The sequence below is a fragment of the Calonectris borealis genome, chromosome 39 (assembly GCF_964195595.1).
Source record: "Calonectris borealis chromosome 39, bCalBor7.hap1.2, whole genome shotgun sequence".
NCBI lineage: Eukaryota > Metazoa > Chordata > Aves > Procellariiformes > Procellariidae > Calonectris > Calonectris borealis.
The window spans coordinates 414,703-435,072 of NC_134350.1; the positions used below are offsets into that span (position 1 = coordinate 414,703).

Sequence of the window (20,370 nt, forward strand, 5' to 3'; positions counted from 1 at the left end):
TTGCCCGGCCCCTCGCCCTTCGCCCGTGTCTATATTTAACCCGGGTCTATATTTAACACGTGCGCCGAGCTGGGGCCGGGCCTCAGCCCATTGGCCGGGCTGGGGGGGGGGACGTGGGGCCGGGGTGACCCCCGCCGTCAGTCGCCCTTCATCGCCGCCATGTTCGCTTGGGGGGCTGCCCCACGGCGGGCCCTGGCCTCCGCCACTGGGGCCCACGCCGGTGCTGCCGGAGGTCCGGGGAGGGGGGGACTTTTGGGGGGGAGGAGGGAGGGAGACGCGTGCGGGTGATTTTGGGGTGTATGAGGAGGGCTTTGGGGTGGCTTGGGGTCTGCAGCTGGTGTTTTTTGGGGTGGTTTTGGGCGGTGTTGGGGTGTTTCGGGTGGTATTTGGGCTGTGTCTGGTGGTTTTGGGCCGTATTGGGGTGTTTCGGGTGGTATTGGGGCTGTGTCTGGTGATTTTGGGGTGGTTTTGGTCGGTATTGGGGTGTTTGGGGTGGTATTGGGGCTCTCTGGTGGTTTTGGGGTGGTTTAGAGTGGTATTGGGTTGTTTCAGGTGGTTTGGGGGTGTTTCGGGTGTTATTGGGGCTGTATCTGGTGGTATTGGGGTGTTTTGGGTGGTATTGGGGTGTTTTGGGTGGTATTTGGGCTGTCTGGTGGCTTTGGAGTGGTTTTGGAGTGGTTTGGGGTGGTGTTGGGGTGTATCGTGTGGTTTTGGGGTGTTTTGGGTGGTATTGGGGCTGTATCAGGTGGATTTGGGGTGTCTCCAGCAGTTTTGGGGGCCTTGGGATGTATGGGGTGAGTTTCGGGTGTTTTGGGGATGTGTTAGGGTGGAACTGGGCCATAGCGGGTGATTTTGGGCTGGTTTGGGGTGTATCAGATGTTTTGGGGTGCTGCAGGATGTGTCTGGTGGATTTTGGGTGTTTTGGGGCAGTATCGGGTGGATTTGGTTGTGGTTTGGGGGTGTTTTGGAGCTATTTGGGGTGTATCAGGTGGATTTGGGGTGTTTTGGGGCAGTATCGGGTGATTTTGGGCTGGTTTGGGGTGTATCGGGTGTTTTGGGGTGCCACAGGATGTGTCTGGTAGATTTTGGGTGTTTTGGGGCAATATTGGCTGGATTTGGGTGTGTCTTGGGGGTGTTTTGGGACTGTTTGGGGTGTATCAGGTATTTTGGGACACTGCAGGTTGTGCCCAGCAGAGTTGGGGTGTTTTTGGGGTGTAGTGGGCGTATTTGGGGGCAGTTTGGGGGCCCACGGGGTGTTTTGAGGGGGTTGGTGCCTCGTTTTTCTGGGGTGTTTTGGGGCATTATCAGGTACCGGGACCTTTTTTTTTTGGGGGGGGGGAGGGTTTTGGGGGTGCCCCGGCCCCACAGCGCCTGTGGGGCAGGGCGGATGTGGCGGGCGCTGTCGTTCCTGGTGGCGCTGCCGGCGGTGGGGGTCTGCATGCTCAACGTCTGGCTGGAGCAACACCGGCACCACCACGGGCCCCCCGAGTTCGTGCCGTACCACCACCTCCGCATCCGCACCAAGGTACGGCGGGGAAGGCCTGATGCCGGGGTAGATGGGCCCCTATGGGGGGGATATGGGATGGGGAAGGCCTGACGCTGGGGTAGATGGGCCCCTGTGGGGTGGGGGAGGCCTGATGCCGGGGTAGATGGGCCCCTATGGGGGGGATATGGGATGGGGAAGGCCTGACGCCGGGGTAGATGGGCTGATGCCGCTGACCCCCACCTCCCTCTCTCTCTCCCCACAGCCGTTCCCATGGGGTGACGGGAACCACACGCTCTTCCACAACCCCCACACCAACCCCCTGCCCACGGGCTACGAGAAATAGGGGTCCCCCCCCAAGCAATAAAAGCCCTGAACCTGCCCCGTCTGCCTCCTCCAGCCCTGCCCCACGCCGGGGCCCCGTAGCAGACACCGGACGCGGGGGCTTCCGCCAGGTGGGGTTTAATGAAGGGGAGCCCCAGAGCTAACACAGGCGTCCGGGGGACCCCCCAAGGGGAGCCGGGGGTCCGGGCACCCCCTTTTCCCACCCCCCCACGTCCGGCGGCCGCCTCACCCCTGGGGGTCGCCCAGGGGGGCCGTGGGGGTCCCGTCGCCCTCCATCAGCTCCTTGTAGCGGCGCTTGAAGAAGCCCACCTGGGGGGGGGGGGATGGGATGGGGGGGCGGGTGAACCCGGGGTGGGGGAGGGGAGGAGGCCCCGCCCCCACCCCATGAGGGCGGGGCTCCCGCAGGCCCCGCCCCCTCACCTTGTAGAGCGCCAGCGCCAGCAGGCCCAGCAGGAGCAGCCCCCCCGCCGTGCCCCCCAGGATGAGGGGCAGCGGGTTGGGGGGCTCCAGGCGCTCCACCTCCGTCTGCACCCGGAGCTGGGGCCCCCCCCCGCCGTTCCAGTAGCGCCCCACGTCGTAGAGGACCCGGGCCGAGCTCTGCACCACCACCTTGGGCTGCCGGGTCTGGGGTGGGGGCAGCCGTGGGGCAGCCGTGGGGGCCCCGCCGCCGCCCCAGGCCGCCCTCCCCGTCCCCGGTTGGCCCCTCGTCCCGGGGCAGCCGGCGGGGTGCCCCCCGCCCCGGCTGCCCCACGGCTGCCCCCTTACCGGCGCCAGCCAGCCCAGGGCCAGGCTCCCCCCGAGGCTGAAGCCCAGGGCCCGGGGGGGCTCCAGCTCCCGCACCCGGCACTGCAGCTCCTGGCAGGCGGCCACGGCGCAGTCCTGGGGGGGAGAGGGGCGGGGGGTGACGGGGGGCTGGGGGCAGCCCCTGCCCCACGGCCCCGGGGGCGGCACTCACCAGCACGGGGCGCTCCCGCAGCCGCTGGGGGACGTCGGGGACCCCCGGGTGCTCGGCCACCGCCCGGCACTGCACCAGCTCCTGCTGGGGGGGGGCAGGTGGGGGACCCCGCTTCTGGGAACCCCCGCTCCGGGCTGCCCCCGCTTTGGGGTCACCCCCGTCTTGGGGGGCAGCTGACGGGGGTCACCCCCGTCTTGGGGGCAGCTGACGGGGGTCAGCCCCGTCTTGGGGGGCGGGGGGTGGGGGGCCGTTACCTGGTCAGGGGTCACCTCCACCTGGTCCCACAGCGGGGTCCCCCCCAGGGCCGTGGGGACCAGGAAGGTGACGTTGATGGGGAGGCCCCGCTGGCCCAAGATCTTCACCTGCCGCAGGGAGGGGGACGGTGGGGACAGGACCCCAGCGGGACGGGGGACCCAGGTGTCCGGGATCGCCCCCGCCCTCCCCCCCTCACCTCGTAGTGGTGGGTGACGGGGGCGCTGGTGGGGGCCCCCGCGCGGGTCGAGACGTTGACGTACTTGGTGGAGTCCGGGGCGCTGGTGGGGACGAGAGGGGACGTGGTGGGGAGCACGGGGGGGCAGGTTGGGGACACGTGGAGGGGCGCGTGGGGGACCAGGGACACGGGGCTGGTGGCAGGTTGGGGACCAGGGACACGGGGCTGGTGCACTGGGGATGAGGGACGTGGGGCTGGTGGCACCTTGGGAACATGGAGACAGGGGGAGGTGACATGGGTGGGGTGGGGGTGGCCCGGGGAGGTGGCATCCCCTACCTGGTGAGGACGAGGAAGACGCTGTACTTCACCGGGATCTCGGCGCGCTGCCCCCGGCCGCCCGGCGCCCCGTTGTCACTGCGGCAGAGGGGTGTCACACGGGTCACCTCACCCCCCCCATTGCCCACCCCACACCCCCTGTGCCCCTCTCGCTCACCTGCTGGCATTGGCCACCACCTCCAACACGTCCCCCAGCTCCGCGCCGTGGGGCACGTCCAGGGTGACGGTGAACACAACCTGCGGGACGGGACGCCCGGGCGTCACCCCCAACCCACCTCACGGCGACGTCCCCATGCGCCAGAGTGGGCTGGGGGGACACGGGGACACCGGGGACCCCCCTACCTCAGCGCCGGGGTGGAAGATGGGATGGTTGACGAGGCAGAGGGTCCTGCGCCACGGTCCCTCCGCCGGCTCTGAGTTGCAGCGCAGGGATATGGACTTCCTGGAGGACTGAGAACACCCCAGTGGGTGTCAGGGGTGGGGATGGGGGTGGGCAAGACAACTTGGGGGGTCAGGGGATGTCTGGAGGAGGGCTGGAGGTCAGATGGGCTTCTGGGGGGTCTTGAGGACATCTGGAGGGGGTTTGATGGGCTACATGGACTTCTTGGGGCTCTTGATGACATCTGGAGTGGGTTTGGAGGGTCTAGAGGACATCTGGAGAGCGTCTAGGAGGCCACATGGCCTTCTGGGGGATCTTGAGGACATTGGGAGGGGAGCTGGGCATCCACATGAACTTTTAGATGGTCTTGAGGGTATCTGGAAGGGCTTTAGGAGGCCAGATGGACTCCTGGAGGGTCTTGGGGACTTCTAGGGGGCTCTTGGAGGCTCTGAAGGATTTTGGGGGGTCCGTGAGGGTGGGGGTACCTGGAGCACTACAGCCTTGCGGTAGGAGAGGGCCTCAGCGTGCTGCAGCTGGACGGTGGCTCCGTACGAGTCCTCCCCGCGGTTGCGGAGGGTGACGGTGATGTCCACCTCATCGGTCACCCCCACCACGACGGTCTCCAGCCTGGGGTGGGACAACAGAGGGGGGTGGTGCAGGTGGGGGCAGACCCCGGCGTCCGCGGGTGTCCCCCTGACACAGGGAACGGGGGGGACCTACCCCGAGAAGTTGAAGGAGATCTGGAGGTCGTCTATGCAGATGTTGTCGGCGCCACAGTCCTTCTCAAAGGGCAGCTGAGGAGACGCCTCGTCTGTCTGTCCGTCTGTCCCCCGGCCGGCTGTCTGTCTGTCTGCCCTTCCTCTCCTTCGTCCTCCCACCCCTCAGCCAGCTGTCTGTCCGTCTGCCCACCCACCCTGGCTCTCCTTGTTCCTTCCAACCCTCCCCATGCACAGATGTCCTTCCACGGGTCCGTCTTTCTAGTCTGTCCTTGTGTCCTTCCTTCCTCCCACCCCTCTAGCCACTGTCCCTCGTCCTTCTGTCCTCCCTCCCTTCTGTCCATGCGTCTGTCCTTCCTCCCTTCCTCCCATCTTCCCTTGGTTCCTCCCGTCCTCCCTTCCGTCCATCCACCCCACCTCCCTTCTGTCCGTGGATCCATCTGAACTTCCTTCCTCGTGCCCTTCTGTCCGTCCCACCTCTCCTTCCATCCCTCCGTCCATCCTTCCTTCCATCCCACCTCTCCTTCCATCCCTCCATCCACCCTTCCTTCCATCCCACCCTTCCTTCCATCCCACCTCTCCTTCCATCCCTCCGTCCGTCCTTCCTTCCATTCCACCTCTCCTTCCATCCCTCTGTCCGTCCTTCCTTCCATCCCACCTCTCCTTCCATCCCTCCGTCCATCCTTCCTTCCATCCCACCTCTCCCTCCATCCCTCCACATCCTCCCAACCCTACGCCCCATCACCGCTCCCCCACAACGCCACTGCCGTAGGGTGCCCCCCAGCCCCTACCGTGCCCACGGCCACCATCTCCGAGTCCTCGCTCAAGGCTGGCCGCAGGCCCCCGGCCACCTTGATGGGGTCCCCCGTGGCATCGTAGGTGAGGCGCAGCACCAGGGGGGTCAGCGTGTCCCGTGGGCACCCCTGCCCGGCACAGAGAGACGACCGTGTCCCCCAGGCTGGGGCCGTGGGGTGGGCGACCCCCAGACCCCCCTGCCGGGGCCCTTCCGACACCCACCGTGAAGGCGATGGCCAAGGTCTCGCACCTCTGTCCGACACCCAGCTGGAGGGTCCCGTTGCGGACGGCGGCGCTGCCGGCAAAGACGGCCCGGACCATTGCCCGGCCGGGATCCAGGGCCGCCTGGTACCGGAGGGTGGTGGAAAGTTGGCTGCCTGCGGGGAAAGGGGAAGGTGGGTGGCCGGGGTCTCCGGCAGCCCCCCAGGATGCTGGGAAAGGGGGAGATGGAGAGCCAGGTGGATCTTGGAGGCTCTTGAGGACATCAGGAGGTGGTTTAGGAGTCCATGGGGACTTCCGGGGGATTTGGGGACATCTGGAGGGGGACTGGGGATCTTGAGGACATCTGGAGTGGCTCTGGGAGGCCAGATGGACATCTGGGGGGCTTGGGAGATATCTGAAGGGTCTCTGGGAGGCCAGACAGACATCTCGGGGGTGATGGGCACATCTGCAGGGGCTTTGGGAGGCCAGACAGGCTTCTGGTGGGTCTTGAGGACATATGGAGGGGATTTAGGAGGCCACAGGAACTTCTGGGGGTCTTACGGATACCTGGAAGGGCTTTGGGAAGACAGATGGAATTCTGGGGGTCTTGAGAACATGGGGAGGGGGTTTGGGGGGTCTATGTACACTTCTGGGGAGTCTTGGGGACACCTGCAGCTGCTTTGGGGGTCCAGATGGACACCTGGGAGGTCTCACCAAAGTTATCGGGGGTTTTCTTGGTGCTGAGGAAGCAGATCTGAGCCTTGGCCACTTCCCCCTTGAGCGCTTCCTCCTCCTGGCAGTCAAAGGCGGCCGTGGGGATCTCCTGGGGCTGGAAAGCCACCGACACACGGACCTTGAGCAGCGGCTGGGACCTGGCGGTGACAACCGGAGGGGGGTTGGTGGCGGCCACTGCATCCTCCAGGCCGTGGAAGGTCCCACGTGGTCCTCCGAGCGCACCTGAGCAGCAGAACCTGTCCCTGGGCGCCCACGGCCACGTCCGGCAGCCTGTCCCCTGTCAGGTCCTGGCCACCGCTGATGGCCTGGCCAAAATAGCGTGGCCCGCTGGAGAACCGGGCACCTGAGATGCGCTGGGGGAGACAGAGGTGCCCGAGCGGGTGAGACGTCTCTGGGGCCCAAGATATTCCCAGCACCTGGGGCATCTTCAGGAGCTGGAGCGTCTCCAGCTTTCAGGACATCTTGGGCAGCTGGAGCATCTCCAGCATGCAAGACGTCTCCAGCATGCAAGACGTCTTCAGCATCCAAGACGTCTCCAGCACCCAAGATATCTTCAGCACCCAACATGTGTCCAGCACCCAGGACCTCTCCACCACCCAAGATGCCTCCACCGCACAAGACATCTCCATCAGCCTAGATGCCACCACCCAGGACATCTCCACCACCCAGGACATCTCCATCACCCAGGACATCTCCAGCATCCAAGGTTTCTCCAGCACCCAGGATGTCCCCACCACCCGGGACCTCTCCGTCACCCAGCAGGCACCCATGACCTGGGACATCCCCACCCCCAGGACCAGGGTTTGGGGGGGTCTCACCTGGCTGTACTGGGAGGTGACGCCGCCCCGCTTCCCGCGGAAGACGTAGACGGCCCCCCGCTCCTCGTCCTCCAGCGGGGCCCCCACGGCCACGTCGGGCCACCGGTCCCCGTCGACGTCCCCCAGGCGAGCCAGGCTGGCCCCAAAGCGCCCCAAGGGGTGGCCGGGCTGTCCCTGCAGCGTCTGCTGGCACCGCAGCTGGCCACCCTGGGGGGGACGAGGCGCTGGGTGCCCCCCTCTGCCCGCCCTGGGGCGAGGTGGGGTGGGGTGGGGTGGGGGTCCCCTACCTTCGGCCTCAGGGTGCAGACGGCCACGTGGCCCCCGCTGCCGGCCTCGTAGAACATGGGGGCCCCCACCAGCACCACCTCGGCCGAGCCGTCCCCGTCGGCGTCCAGGGCGCACAGGGACGCCCCGAAGTAGGAGCCCACCTGCGGGGACAAGCGGCCGTGGGGCCGGCTGGGGGGTTCCCCCCCTCCCCGGCACCCCCATGTCCCCTCCCCGCGTCCCCGCCGTTACCTGCGGCCCCGTGGCATCGGCCAGGAGCTCCCAGGCAGCCCGGGGGCCGCGGAGGTGGAAGAGGAGGAGGCGGCCAACGTGGCGGTAGCGGGGGGCCCCCAGCGCCAGCGCCCGGCTGCCCTCCAGGGACAGGGACTCGGCCGCGTAGCCTGGTCACAGCGGGGGTCAGCGGGGACCCTCCTGGGGGTGCCAGCGGCCCCAGCAGCCGTGCAGGGACGCTGACGGCCCCAGGACCTCATGGGGACGCCACCATCCCCAGGACCTCATGGGGACACCAATGTCCCAAAGCCTCTTGTGGAGGTGCTGGTGTCCCCTGGACCTCATGGGGACACCAATGTCCCCAGGAACATTGTGAGGACATGGATGTCCCCAGGACTCTCATGGGGACATTCGCAAGGACCTGACTTCCCCAAGACACCTGTGAGGACGCCGATGTCCCCAGCACACTCACGGGGACCCTCGCCAGGGCCTGATGTCCCCAAGAACCTCGTGGGAACCCAATGTCCCCAGCCCCACACGGGGACCCTCATGGGGACACTGACATCCCCAGGACCTCATGGGGACGCCACCATCCCCGGGGCCCTGGTGGGGACCTTACCCAAGTAGGCGTCGTTCATGTCCCTGGCGGCTCGGGACACGTTGACGAAGGTGGTCTCCCCACTCCTGCTGTAGACAAAGACCCCTCCGGACCAGTCGTAGGCTCCCACTGCTCCCAGTACGGGCCCCTCCTGCACCAGTAAAGATGGGGAGGGGGACAGTGGTGTGGGGAGAGGAGTCAGTCCTGCCCCAGGGACACCCCATGGGCATGGGGACGGTCACGGGTGGCCAGGGGTCACTTACGGGAGTGAGCAGGGCGCTGAAGCCTTCCTGGGCCATCTCCAGCTGGAAGGAGCTGCTGTGGGCAGACTGGGTGCCTGGGGGGAGGCAGGGGTGAGTGGGGGGCACCAACCGCCCCCCTCAACCACCCCCCAGCTGTCCCCCGGCCCCCCAGTACCCTCGATGGCAAAGATCTTCTCCTGCAGCTGGTTCTGGATGCCCTGCAGGGCGTCAAAGTTGTCCACCCGGAAGACGTGGTCCTTGCTGGGTTCGGAGGCGATGGTGTGGAGCTCCTCTACGGCAGCTGGGTCCACGAAAGCACTGCCCACCTGTGGTCGGAGAAGGATGGCCGGATGGAGGGACGGAGAGGTTTGGGGAGGGAAGGAAGGATGGGTGGCCGGGTGCTTGGAGAGGGAGGGATGGACAGACAGGAATAGAATGGATGGAGATGGTTAGGGATGGATGGATGGAGATGTTTGCGAATGGATGTATGAAGGGAAGTTTGGAGACGTTTGGAGATGAACAGAGGTCCTTGTAGATGGCCAGATGGCCAGAGGTGTTTGAAGATGGACAGGTGGATGGAGATGGATGGATGAATGGCTGTGTTTAAAAAGGGATGGATGGATGGATGGATGGAGATGTTGGGGATGGATAGATGAACAGATGGATGGAGATGTTTGGACAGCGCTCACTCACCCCAATGGCATAGCGGATGATCCCCGCGTGCTCCGCTTCGGGGATGACTTCTCCATAGTCCAGCAGGTCCCCAAACTTCTGCCCATCCGTCACCACAATGAGGATCCTGTGGGCATCTTCCCGGGCTCCTTTCCTCAGGGTGAACAGTTGCCTCCTGCCCCGGGGGGATGGAAGGGATGGTCATCTTGGGATGATGGGGTGGCCCTGAGGGGGGCAGAGGGGGCAGGACAGGTCTTGGGGCGGGACCTACACCACGGTCTGGATAGCACTGGCCGTACAGGTGGTCCCTTTGCTCTGTGAGATGCGGTGGACCTCCTTCACCCGCTCCGCCGGGGACAACCGGGCAAAGGTGGCGAAGTCAAAATGGAGGGTGGACGTACTGGAGAACTGCATGAGGGCAAACTGGCCGGGGGGGGGAAGGGGAGGACATGTGATGGGGCAGGATCAGGCCACCCATGGGTGCCCGGGACCCGGCCCTGGGGGGGGTGGCACCTACACGGGTGTCAGTGCTCTCAAACCGGCTCATGACCTGGGTGATGAAGGTCTTCATCCTCTCGAAGTCGGGGGTCATGATGCTGCCTGAACCGTCCATGAGGAAGACGATGTCAGAGGTCTTCGTGGGGCAACCTGGCGGGGGGAGGACAAATGGGGGGTGGTGGAGGGAAAGATGCACAGCTTGACCCTGCAGGGCCCATCTATCCCAGCGTCAGGTCTTCACCAACTCGTAGGACCCATCTACCCTTGCGTCCGGTCTTCTCCACCCCATATCAGCCCGTCTATCCCAGTGTCAGGCTTTCCGTAGGGCCCCTCACCCCAGTGGTGGGCCCCCCCATACCTGGCAGGGCAGCAGGCAGGGTGTTCCCTGCAGGCAGGAGGAAGCAGAGCCCCCGCAGCTCCATATTCACCCCACAGGCCCTCCGTGCCGTGGGGCCGCATGCCTGTGGCCCAAGACAGGGTGATGCCATATTCCGCCCCGCCCCCCCCCCCCCCAGGCCCCGACAGACCCCAGTCTTCTCCAACAGGTCCCAGTAGACCTCAAGAGACCCCAATAGACCCTAGTACACCCCAACAGAACCCCAGTAGATCCCAGAAGACCCTAATAGACCCTAGTATACCCCAAAAGACCCCAATAGACCCTAGTACACCCCAAGAGACCCCAGGAGCCCCCAGCAGACCCCAGTAGCTCCCAGTAGACCCTAGCAGACCCTCAGTAGATCCCAAAAGATCCTAATAGACGCTAGTAGACCCCAAAAGACCCCAATAGACCCTAGTAGACCCCAAGAGATCCCGGGAGCCCCCAGCAGACCCCAGTAGATCCCAATAGACCCTAGTAACCCCCAATAGCACCCAGTAGCCCCCAGTAGACCCCAATAGACCTTAGTAGACCCTAAGAGACCCCAGGAGCCCCCAGCAGACCCCCAGAGAGCCCAGGAGACCCCATTAGGCCCCCTTGCTGGGGGTGATGGACCCACCTCTCCAGAGCCCCCCAAGCCCCTCTCTTGTGCTCCCCACCCGCCCTTGCCACCCCATCACCCATCACGACGGAGATGGGACCCACCAGGAGCTGGGATCCATGAGCCACCAGGGACATGCCCAGAGACATGGATGTCACCTCCGGGGGGGCTTTGGGGGGAGAGGGACATGATGGGGGACCCAGGCGTCCGGGCTGCCCCGTCTCCACCCCCACACCCCTCCTGGGGGACCCAGGCATCCGGGGGGGACACTCCAGCATCCTACCAGTGATGGGGACATCCTGGCAGCTCCCGGTCCCAAACCAGCACCGATAAACACGTCCCGTCTCACTGGCCCATCCTGGCTCCAGGGGGGCCCCCACCAGCACCCTAGGGTAGGGGTAGGGGGGGAGTGGTCAGGGGGTGTCCCGTGGGGGAGGAGGGGGCACCCAAGGGTGATGGGGGACCACCTACCCGCCGTTGACCTGGGCCACGCTGTACCCGAAAGAGCCCCCTGTGCCCCGAAAAACTGTCGCGGTTGCCTCGTCCAGTCCGGAGCCGAGGGTGGGGGGCAGCCCTGGGGGGCAGGGGGGGATGGAGGAGAGAACCCAGATGTCCGGCGACCCCCATTCCCCCCCCGGGGACCCCGGCATCCGGGGACCTCCATAACCCCAGGGGATCCAGGCATTCGGGCACCCCCATTCCCCCCCCCCGCCAAACCCCAGGGGGATCCAGGCATCCGGGGACCCCCATTCCCCCCCCCCAAACCCCAGGGGACCCAGGCATCCCGCCCCCACCTGCGCAGAGCACCGTGAGCAGCACCCATGGGTGCATGGTGGCCATCCTGGGGTGCTGGAAAGGAGAAGTGAGAGGGGTGGAGGGGTGGGGCTGCGGGGAGGAGGATGGGGGGTGGGGGGGGTGGGGCACCCACTGCGTGCTACAACCCAAAACAGGGATTGCCCTGGCTCAGCTGCACCCCAAAATGGGGTTAACCCCAACCAGCTGCACCCTAAAATTGGGGTTACCCCCAATGAAGTGCAACCTAAAATGGGGCTATTGCCAACCACCTGCACCCCCAAATGGGGGTGACCCTACCTCAGGGCCCCCCCCCCCGCCGAGACCCCGCAGCCCCCCCAGCACAGCACCCACGGGTGGCAGGAAGCGGTTGGGGGTTTTATAGCCGGGGGCGGCCAGCGCCAAACCCACACGTGTGGGGCCCGAGCGCCTCTGGGGCCCTGCAGACGTGCCAGAGCCCACGCATGAGGCAGGGCGGGGGGAGGCTGGGGGGTGTCAGGTCGGTCCCACGGTGTCCCACGTGATTGACCCGAAACTGGGGGGAAATGAGCAGAAATTGGGTGAAATTGACCCAAAAAGGAGGAAAATTGACCCCAAAAGGGGGGAAATTGACCCCAAAGAGGGTGGAATTGGCAGAAATGGCATGAAATTGACCCAAAAAGGGAGGGAAACAGACCCAAACCTGCATGAAATAGCCCCAAAGTGGGTGAAACTGGCCCCAAAGTGGGCGAACTAGACCCAAAATGTGGTGAAATGACCTCCGGAGTGGGCAAAAAATAGCCCATATTTGGTGAAATTGCCCCAAAACAAGAAGAAATTGACCCGAAAGGGGGAGAAATTGACCCGAAACTGAGAGAACTGACACCAAAGTGAGTGAAAATAGCCCCAAACTGGGTGAAACTGGCCCCAAAAGGAGGCGAAATTGACCTGACACGGCTGAAACTGACCCCAAAGGGGGTGAAACTGGCAAGAAAAATGGGCAAAATGAACACAAAAATGGGCGAAATGGCACCAAAAGTATGAAACTGACCCAAAACCAGGCAAAATTGACCCAAATGGGGGCAAACGGTGACCCCAAAGGGAGTGAAATTGACCCACGTTGAGGTGAAATTGACGAGAGGGTGAAACTGAGCTGGAAGGGAGTGAAACAGACCCAAAATGGGCACCCAGGTCCCCGCGGAGGTTGGGTTCACCCCACACGTTGCAGTTGTGCTGCGGGTGTTTATTGTCCATGTTCAGCCGCGTGCGCCCAGTGCTGCGTCTCCCCCCCCGCAAGTGCCCCATGGATCCTCCCCCAACTGCCCCATGGATCCTCCCCCAACTGCCCCAAAGATCCTCCCAACTGCCCCAAAGATCCTCACCCAACTGCCCCATGGATCCTCCCAACTGCCCCATGGATCCTCCCCCAACTGCCCCATGGATCCTCCCAACTGCCCCAAAGATCCTCACCCAATTGCCCCAAAGATCCTCCAAACTGCCCCATAGATCCTTCCCCAACTGCCCCATGGATCCTTCCCCAACTGCCCCATGGATCCTCACCCAACTGCCCCATGGATCCTTCCCCAACTGCCCCAAAGATCCTCCCAACTGCCCCAAAGATCCTCACCCAACTGCCCCATGGATCCTCCCCCAACTGCCCCATGGATCCTCCCAACTGCCCCATGGATCCTCCCAACTGCCCCAAAGATCCTCACCCAACTGCCCCATGGATCCTTCCCCAACTGCCCCAAAGATCCTCCCAACTGCCCCAAAGATCCTCACCCAACTGCCCCAAAGATCCTCACCCAACTGCCCCATGGATCCTTCCCCAACTGCCCCATGGATCCTCCCAACTGCCCCAAAGATCCTCACCCAACTGCCCCATGGATCCTTCCCCAACTGCCCCAAAGATCCTCCCAACTGCCCCAAAGATTCTCCCAACTGCCCCAAAGATCCTCCAAACTGCCCCAAAGATCCTCCCCCAACTGCCCCATGGATCCTCCAAACTGCCCCATGGATCCTCCCCCAACTGCCCCATGGATCCTTCCCCAACTGCCCCAAAGATCCTCCCAACTGCCCCAAAGATTCTCCAAACTGCCCCAAAGATCCTCCAAACTGCCCCTCAATCCTCCCCCAACTGCCCCATGGATCCTCCAAACTGCCCCATAGATCCTCCCCCAACTGCCCCAAAGATTTCCCCCAACTGCCCCATTGATCCCCCAACTGCCCCTCAACCCCCCCTCCCAAATACGAAGGCTTTGGCATGTGCAAGCAAAGAGCAAGTGCGACCCACGGAGGCCCCCAGTGCCCCCCAGTTACCCCCAGTGCCCCACCGGGACCATCAGTGCCCCCAGTGCACCACGCACAGAGACCACCCCACGCTGTGGAGCAAGTCCTGGGCCGGATCCATGGTCGCCCTATGGCATGGGGCAAGTCCATGGCCAGATCTGTGGGTCACACGCTGTGGAGCACCCATGGGGTATTTATGAGGCAGCCCACACCACGGGGCAGCTCAGGGGTGATGGACCCCCACGTGAGGCTCCCGGGCACCATGCAATGGGGCACCAACGGTATGGTCACGGGGTGCCCATTCGATCTCTGTGGGGCACCCTATGCTATTGCACACCTCAAGGGTCCTATGCATGAGGTCTCCAAGTGCCCCAAGACACCTCCACGACCACCCCAGTGGTGCACCCCATCCAATGGTTCACCCATGGAACGTTCTTGTGGTGGTTGTGGGGTGTCTGTTGGACCTCTGCGGGACACCCCACACCATGGGGCATCTCAAGGGTGCCAGATCCCCATGCACGAGGCCCCCAGGCACCATGGGGGCACCCTGAAGACCACCTCAATGGTGCACCCCACGCAACGGGGCACCCGTAGGATGTTCTCGTGGTGGTCGTGGAGTGTCCATTGGACCTCTGCGGGGCACCCCACACCACGGGGCACCATCGGTGGGGCTGGGGGGGGCCGTGGTGGCCTCACCCGAAGAGGCGGAGGAAGCATGGCTGGCAGTAGGGCTTGCCCTCCTGCTCCTGGAAGGTGCCCTTGGAGAGGGGCCGGAGGCAGAAGGCGCAGACGAAGTGCTCGGGGTGGAAGCGTTGGGCCATGGCGGTGACGCACCGGCCGGCGATGGGTTCCCCGCAGCCCCGGCACAGCGAGCCCCGCCGGGCGTGGAAGTGCCGCTCGCAGTAGGGGTGGCCGCCGTCCTCGAAGAAGCTGCCCCCCACGAAGGGCGCGAAGCATTCCTGGGGAGAGGGCCACGGGGATGGGAACATCAGGGACCAGGGGAGGTGGGGACGTGGGATGTGGGGACATCAGGGACCAGGGGAGGTGGGGACAAGGGATGTGAAGTGCTCCTGGAGGTGGGACACAGGGATGTGGGGACATCAGGGACCAGGGGAGGTGGGGACAAGGGATGTGAAGTGCTCCTGGAGGTGGGACATGGGGACGTGGGGACACCAGGGACCAGGGGAGGTGGGGACGTGGAATGTGGGGACACCGGGGACCAGGGGAGGTGGGGACATGGGATGTGAAGTGCTCCTGGAGGTGGGACACAGGGACAGGGGGACATCAGGGACCAGGGGAGGTGGCGATGTGGGGACACCAGGGACCAGGGGAGGGGACGTGGGAGTGGCGGGAGTCTCACCCGGCAGACGAAGCACTCGGGGTGCCAGAGCCCCTCGAGGGCGGCGATGTAGCCCTCCAGGATGGGCCGCCCGCAGCCCCGGCACCGGCTGGAGAAGAGCTCGGCAAAGTCCTGGCGGCAGTACTGCTGGCCATCCTTCTCCAAGAAGCCTGGGGGACACCACGGGGTGCAGGGACGGGGAGGCGTGGGGACACGGGGACATGGGAGACACAGAGGTGGGGATGGTGAGATGCGGGGATGCGGCCATGGTGGGGAGGCCACGATGGAGAAGGAGAGATCTGGGGACATGGGGACGGTGGTGGGACCAGTGTGGGGATGGTGAGATGTGGGGACACGGGGACACACGAGCACGGGATCAGGCCACAGGGACACGGTGGGATGGTGGGACAGGACAGGGACATGGGGGGACACGAGGCGATCTGGGAGGACGGGAGGGGACACGGGGGGGACACGGGGGACACCCACCCTCCTCGCCGAAGGGCTGCCCGCACTTGACGCAGCAGAAGTGCTCCGGGTGCCAGTTCTTGTCCAGCGCCGTCACCATTTTCTGCGGGGGGGGGGGGGGGGGGGCAGTCGGGGACGTCACTGCCAGCCCCCCACCCCCGGGGGTCCAAGGGGGTCCCACCGCACCCCACGATGCCCCCCCACCCCATGAGCCTACCACCCCCAGGGCACCCCAGAAGGACCCACCATCCCCAGGTCACCCCAGGGCCCCCCATAAGATCCCATTGCACCCATGGGGGTTCCCACCACCCCCAGAGCACCCCAGAAGGTCCCATGACCCCCCAGAAGGTCCCACCACCCACAGGTCACCCCAGAGGGTCCCATCATCCCCAGGGCCCCCCATAAGATCCCATTGCACCCATGGGGGTTCCACCACCCCCAGAGCACCCCAGAAGGTCCCATGACCCCCCAGAAGATCCCACCACCCCCAGGTCCCTCCAGAGGGTCCCACCATCCCCAGGGCACTCCATGGCCCCCCAGGAGGTCTTGCCACCCCCAGGGCCCCCCATAAGGTCCTATAGCACCCAAGGGGGTCCCGCTGCTCCCAGAACCCCCCCAGGAAGGTCCCCATGCCCCCAGGCCCCCCCGGGGGTCCCCCTGACCCACGTCGAGGATGGGCTGGGCGCAGCGGGCGCAGCGGGGGGAGAAGAGCCGTCCGTAGTCCCGCGGGCAGTAGGGCGCCCCGTCCTTCTCGAAGAAGCTGCCGCCCCCCAGCTCCCCCCCGCAGCGGGCGCAGACGAAGTGCTCGGGGTGCCAGGTGCACCCCAAAGCCCTCACCACCTGCGGGGGGGGGCGGGGGGAGAAGGAAAAAGGGTGAGGGTCCCAAGGGATGACACCTCATTTTGGGGTCCCGGCTGGGTGAGGTCTGGTTTGGGGTGGTGCTGGGGGGGGTGTGCAGGTGGCTGGGGGTAGCCCTATTTTTGGGGTGCAGCAGAGGGCATCCCCACTGTAGGTCATGCACAAAGCTAACCCCATTTTAGGGTTCACCAGAGGACCTCCCCATTTTGGGGTACACCAGAGGACCCCCATTTTGGGGCACACCAGAGCACCCTGCCTTTTAGGGTACATCAGAGGACCCCCCATTTTGGGGCACAGCCCCAGGCAGCCCCGTTTTAAGATGCCCACAAGGAAGCCCCTGCTTTGGGGTGCAACACCAGACACCCGCCCCCCCCGGTGCCACCACCACTGCCCCCAGGTCCCCCCAGGGGGTCCCACCGTCCCCAGGGTACCCCAAAACCAACCTTCCCAGCGATGGGCTTCTGGCAGGACCCACAAACCCCCTTCGCCCCCGTGGGGACGCCCTGGCGGCTCAGGTCCGACTGCAGTAGCACCAGCATCGAGTCCAGGTTCCCCCCCTCAGGAACCCCCTTTTTTGCGGGGGGCTGGGGGTGGGAAGGGGGGAAAAGAGAGTTATGGGGGTGCAAGGTAACATGGAGGGGGGGACACCCCCTGAAACCCCCCGGACTCACGGTGCGGTGGAGGTGGAAGTCGGAGAGCGAGGCCATCAGCTTGTCCAGCTCCTGGGTGGCCGAGGTGGCCGAGGTGGGGGGCACCGGGGGGGTCCCCGAGCTGCTTTGGGGGGGGGGCAGGGAGAGGGTTATGGGGGTGCTCCAGGGGGGGTGGTGCTGATGGGGGGGTGGTAATTGGGGATAACCCCAGTTCGGGGTGCAGCTGGTGTGGGTTACCCCCATTTTGGGGTGCTGCTGCTACACACACACTCACCGGGGGGGGGACACTCCGACTTCAGCCTCATCTGCCGCCTCCTTCCTCTTCACCCCCTCGGGGCTCTTCAGGGGGGGGAACTGGGCCAGGATCTCATCTGGGGGGGCGGTGTGTCACGGCCAATTTTGGGTCCCCAGAAAGGTTTTGGGGGTTCCCAGGGTGATTGTAGAGGTCCCCAAGGAGATTAAAGGTCTGTAGAATGACTTCTAGGGTCCCCAGGGTGATCTGGGGGGGGCAGCTGAGGGGTTTGGGGTGCCCAGGGTGATTTTTGGGGTGCTTTGGGGAGGTTTGGGGTGCTTCGGGGGCTTTTGGGGTGCCTGGGGAGGGGGATTTGGGGGTGGCAGGGGTGGGGTACCTGCGATGGAGCTGTGGGTGGCGTTGAGGTCACAGAGGAGCCGGTCGAGCTCCCCCAGGCTGGGGGGGGCCGGTGGGGGCCGGGGGGGCCGGGCCTTCTGCACCGTGCTGGGGGACGGGGACACCGGGGGGTGGCACATCCCCTCTGTGTCCCCAGGGTCCTCTCTGCAACCCCCCCGTCCCTCCATCCTCCCCCTTCCTCCCAAATCCCCCCCCCCCCCCCCCCGTGTCCCCTCCCGTATCCCCAGTGTCCCCCCCATGTCCCCAAGGTCCCACCCATGTCCCCAATGTCCCCTCCCATGTCCCCAGTGTCCCCCCCCATGTCCCCAAGGTCCCCATACCTGTAGAGCTGCTCCGTGTCCCCCCCTGGCGCCTGGGGACCGGCACGTTGGGGGTTAATGGGGACCTGGGACATTGTCACCCCCAATGTCCCCATCCCCGCGGTCCTTGAGGTCTCCGTGTCCCCAGTGTCCCCCCCAGGTCCCTGTCCTCATCCCTGATGTCCCCATCGTCCCCATCCCAGGGGTCCCCAACCCCACTGTCCCCCATCTCCAACATCCATGTCCCAAGATCCTCCATGTCCCCAAAGCCCCCAGGGCCCCCCAATGGTCCCAAGGTCCCCAATGGCCCCAGGTCCTCCAAAGCCCCCCATGTCCCCAAGGCCCCCCCATGTCCCCAAGGTCCCCAACGTCCCCAAAACCCCCCATGTCCCCAAGATCCCCAACATCCCCCTGTGTCCCCAGGGCCCCTCATGGCCCCAGTGTCCCCAAGCCGCTCGATGTCCCCAAGGGCCCCAGTGTCCCCAAGCTCCTCCAACATCCCCAAACCCCCCCTTACGCCCATGGCCCCCAAGGTCCCCCCTGTCCCCAAAGCCCTCTAGCATCGCCCCATGTCCCCAGGGCCCCTCATGGCCCCAGGATGCCCGAGCTCACTGGGCCGTAGGGGGGTGGGGGTGGCCGGGGGGGGTCCCCGCCGGGGGCGGAGGGTGGGTGTGGGGCGGGTGCCCCCCCCGGCGGGTCTGTCAGCAGCACCGGCCGCCGGGCGAGGTGTGACGTCGTTGTCTCCAGGTCGGCCAAGAGGGCGTCTGGGGTGGGGTGGGGTGGGGTGAGGGACCCAGGCGTGGGGTGGGACCCAGGCACCCATCCATCCCAGCACCCATGGACCCAGGTGTCCGAGCACCCATCCATCCCAGCACCCATGGACCCAGTCCCCGAGCACCCATCGATCCCAGCACCCATGGACCCAGGTGTCCGAGCACCCATCCATCCCAGCACCCATGGACCCAGGTGTCTGAGCACCCATCCATCCCAGCACCCATGGACCAAAGCATCTGAGCACCCATCCATCCCAGCACCCACGGACCCAGGTGTCCGAGCACCCATCCATCCCAGCACCCATGGACCAAAGCATCTGAGCACCCATCCATCCCAGCACCCACGGACCCAGGTGTCCGAGCACCCATCCATCCCAGCACCCATGGACCCAGGTGTCTGAGCACCCATCCATCCCAGCACCCATAGACCCAGGTGTCTGAGCACCCATCCATCCCAGCACCCATGGACCCAGGTGTCTGAGCACCCATCCATCCCAGCACCCATAGACCAAGACATCTGAGCACCCATCCATCCCAGCACCCATGGACCCTCTAGGGGACCCAGACTCCGAGCACCCATCCATCCCAGCACCCATGGACCCTCTAGGGGACCCAGTCCCTGAGCACCCATCCATCCCAGCACCCATGGACCCAGTCCCTGAGCACCCATCTATCCCAGCACCCATAGACCAAGACGTCTGAGCACCCATCCATCCCAGCACCCATGGACCCAGGCGTCTGAGCACCCATCCATCCCCTGCTCTGTGGACCCTCTAGGGGACGCAGTCCCTGAGCACCCATCCATCCCAGCGCCCATGGACCCTCTAGGGGACCCGGACTCCGAGCACCCGTCCATCCCAGCACCCACAGACCCAGGTGTCCAGGCCCCGAACATCCGCCATCCCCGCCACCACCCCAGCGCCGGGGACGGCCGGCGGGACGGCGGGACGGACAGCGGGACGGACGCGCGCGGCTCTTACCCAAGTCGTCCATGGCCGGGACTGGGTGCGGCCCCCCGTGACGTCGCCCCGCGCGGGCCCCTCGGTGCCCATGTATGGAAGCGCCCGGACGCCTGGGTCCCGGCCAGGGAAAGGGGGGAAGTGGCCGGACGCCTGGATCCGCGGGATACGGGGGGGCAGATGCCGGGGCCCGTGGGATAGGGGGGACCGGAGCCTGGGTCCGCGGGATACGGGGGGGCAGATGCCTGGATCCGTGGGATACAGGGGGGCAGATGCCAGGGCCCGTGGGATAGGGGGGACCGGAGCCTGGGTCCACGGGATACCGGGGGGGGGCAGATGCTTGGATCCGTGGGATACAGGGGGACCGGAGCCTGGGTCCGTGGGATACGGGGGGGGCAGATGCCTGGATCCGTGGGATACGGGAGGACCGGAGCCTGGGTCCTTGGGATACGGGGGGGCAGATGCCTGGATCTGTGGGATATGGGGGGACCGGAGCCTGGGTCTGTGGGATATGGGGGGACCGGAGCCTGGGTCCGTGGGATATGGGGGGGCAGATGCCGGGGCCCATGGGATAGGGGGGACCGGAGCCTGGGTCCGCGGGATACGGGGGGGGGCAGATGCCTGGATCCGTGGGATATGGGGG

General features: G+C 65.5%; 3 protein-coding genes across 6 annotated transcripts; 1 reads left to right on the plus strand and 2 right to left on the minus strand.

Moving 5' to 3' along the window:
• The first annotated feature begins 69 nt into the window (after window positions 1-69).
• LOC142074641 (cytochrome c oxidase subunit 6A2, mitochondrial-like) lies at window positions 70-1,865 on the plus strand. The gene is made up of 3 exons (XM_075135390.1): window positions 70-232; window positions 1,383-1,525; window positions 1,749-1,865. The coding sequence occupies exons 1-3, from the start codon at window positions 160-162 to the stop codon at window positions 1,827-1,829; spliced, it is 297 nt and encodes a 98-aa protein (XP_074991491.1). The 5' UTR covers window positions 70-159; the 3' UTR covers window positions 1,830-1,865.
• Window positions 1,866-1,929: 64 nt separating this feature from the next.
• Window positions 1,930-11,680, minus strand: LOC142074615 (integrin alpha-M-like). 3 transcript variants are annotated; one of them, XM_075135337.1, is made up of 29 exons: window positions 11,470-11,680; window positions 11,147-11,249; window positions 10,959-11,062; window positions 10,780-10,844; window positions 10,057-10,159; window positions 9,718-9,848; window positions 9,472-9,623; window positions 9,222-9,375; window positions 8,704-8,854; window positions 8,550-8,623; window positions 8,308-8,437; window positions 7,710-7,858; window positions 7,481-7,621; window positions 7,194-7,400; window positions 6,598-6,728; window positions 6,355-6,512; window positions 5,662-5,816; window positions 5,436-5,567; window positions 4,649-4,722; window positions 4,414-4,555; window positions 3,892-3,999; window positions 3,707-3,786; window positions 3,550-3,627; window positions 3,235-3,316; window positions 3,038-3,145; window positions 2,784-2,867; window positions 2,594-2,707; window positions 2,249-2,452; window positions 1,930-2,137 (listed from the first exon to the last, which is right to left on the minus strand). In XM_075135337.1, exons 1-29 carry the CDS (start codon window positions 11,513-11,515, stop codon window positions 2,054-2,056), a joined length of 3,444 nt encoding a protein of 1,147 aa, XP_074991438.1. In that variant the 5' UTR covers window positions 11,516-11,680; the 3' UTR covers window positions 1,930-2,053. The 3 variants fall into 3 exon arrangements, with proteins under 3 accessions (XP_074991438.1, XP_074991437.1, XP_074991436.1); XM_075135336.1 differs by lacking the exon at window positions 11,470-11,680 and having other exon boundaries at window positions 2,784-2,864; window positions 11,147-11,338; XM_075135335.1 differs by lacking the exon at window positions 11,470-11,680 and having other exon boundaries at window positions 11,147-11,338.
• Window positions 11,681-13,520: 1,840 nt separating this feature from the next.
• TGFB1I1 (transforming growth factor beta 1 induced transcript 1) lies at window positions 13,521-19,771 on the minus strand. 2 transcript variants are annotated; one of them, XM_075135373.1, is made up of 11 exons: window positions 19,749-19,771; window positions 18,608-18,759; window positions 18,017-18,048; window positions 17,677-17,783; window positions 17,322-17,418; window positions 17,069-17,168; window positions 16,841-16,981; window positions 16,206-16,379; window positions 15,561-15,642; window positions 15,096-15,244; window positions 13,521-14,694 (listed from the first exon to the last, which is right to left on the minus strand). In XM_075135373.1, the coding sequence occupies exons 1-11, from the start codon at window positions 19,759-19,761 to the stop codon at window positions 14,428-14,430; spliced, it is 1,314 nt and encodes a 437-aa protein (XP_074991474.1). In that variant the 5' UTR covers window positions 19,762-19,771; the 3' UTR covers window positions 13,521-14,427. The 2 variants fall into 2 exon arrangements, with proteins under 2 accessions (XP_074991474.1, XP_074991473.1); XM_075135372.1 differs by having other exon boundaries at window positions 17,069-17,171.
• Between the last annotated feature and the right edge of the window lie 599 nt (window positions 19,772-20,370).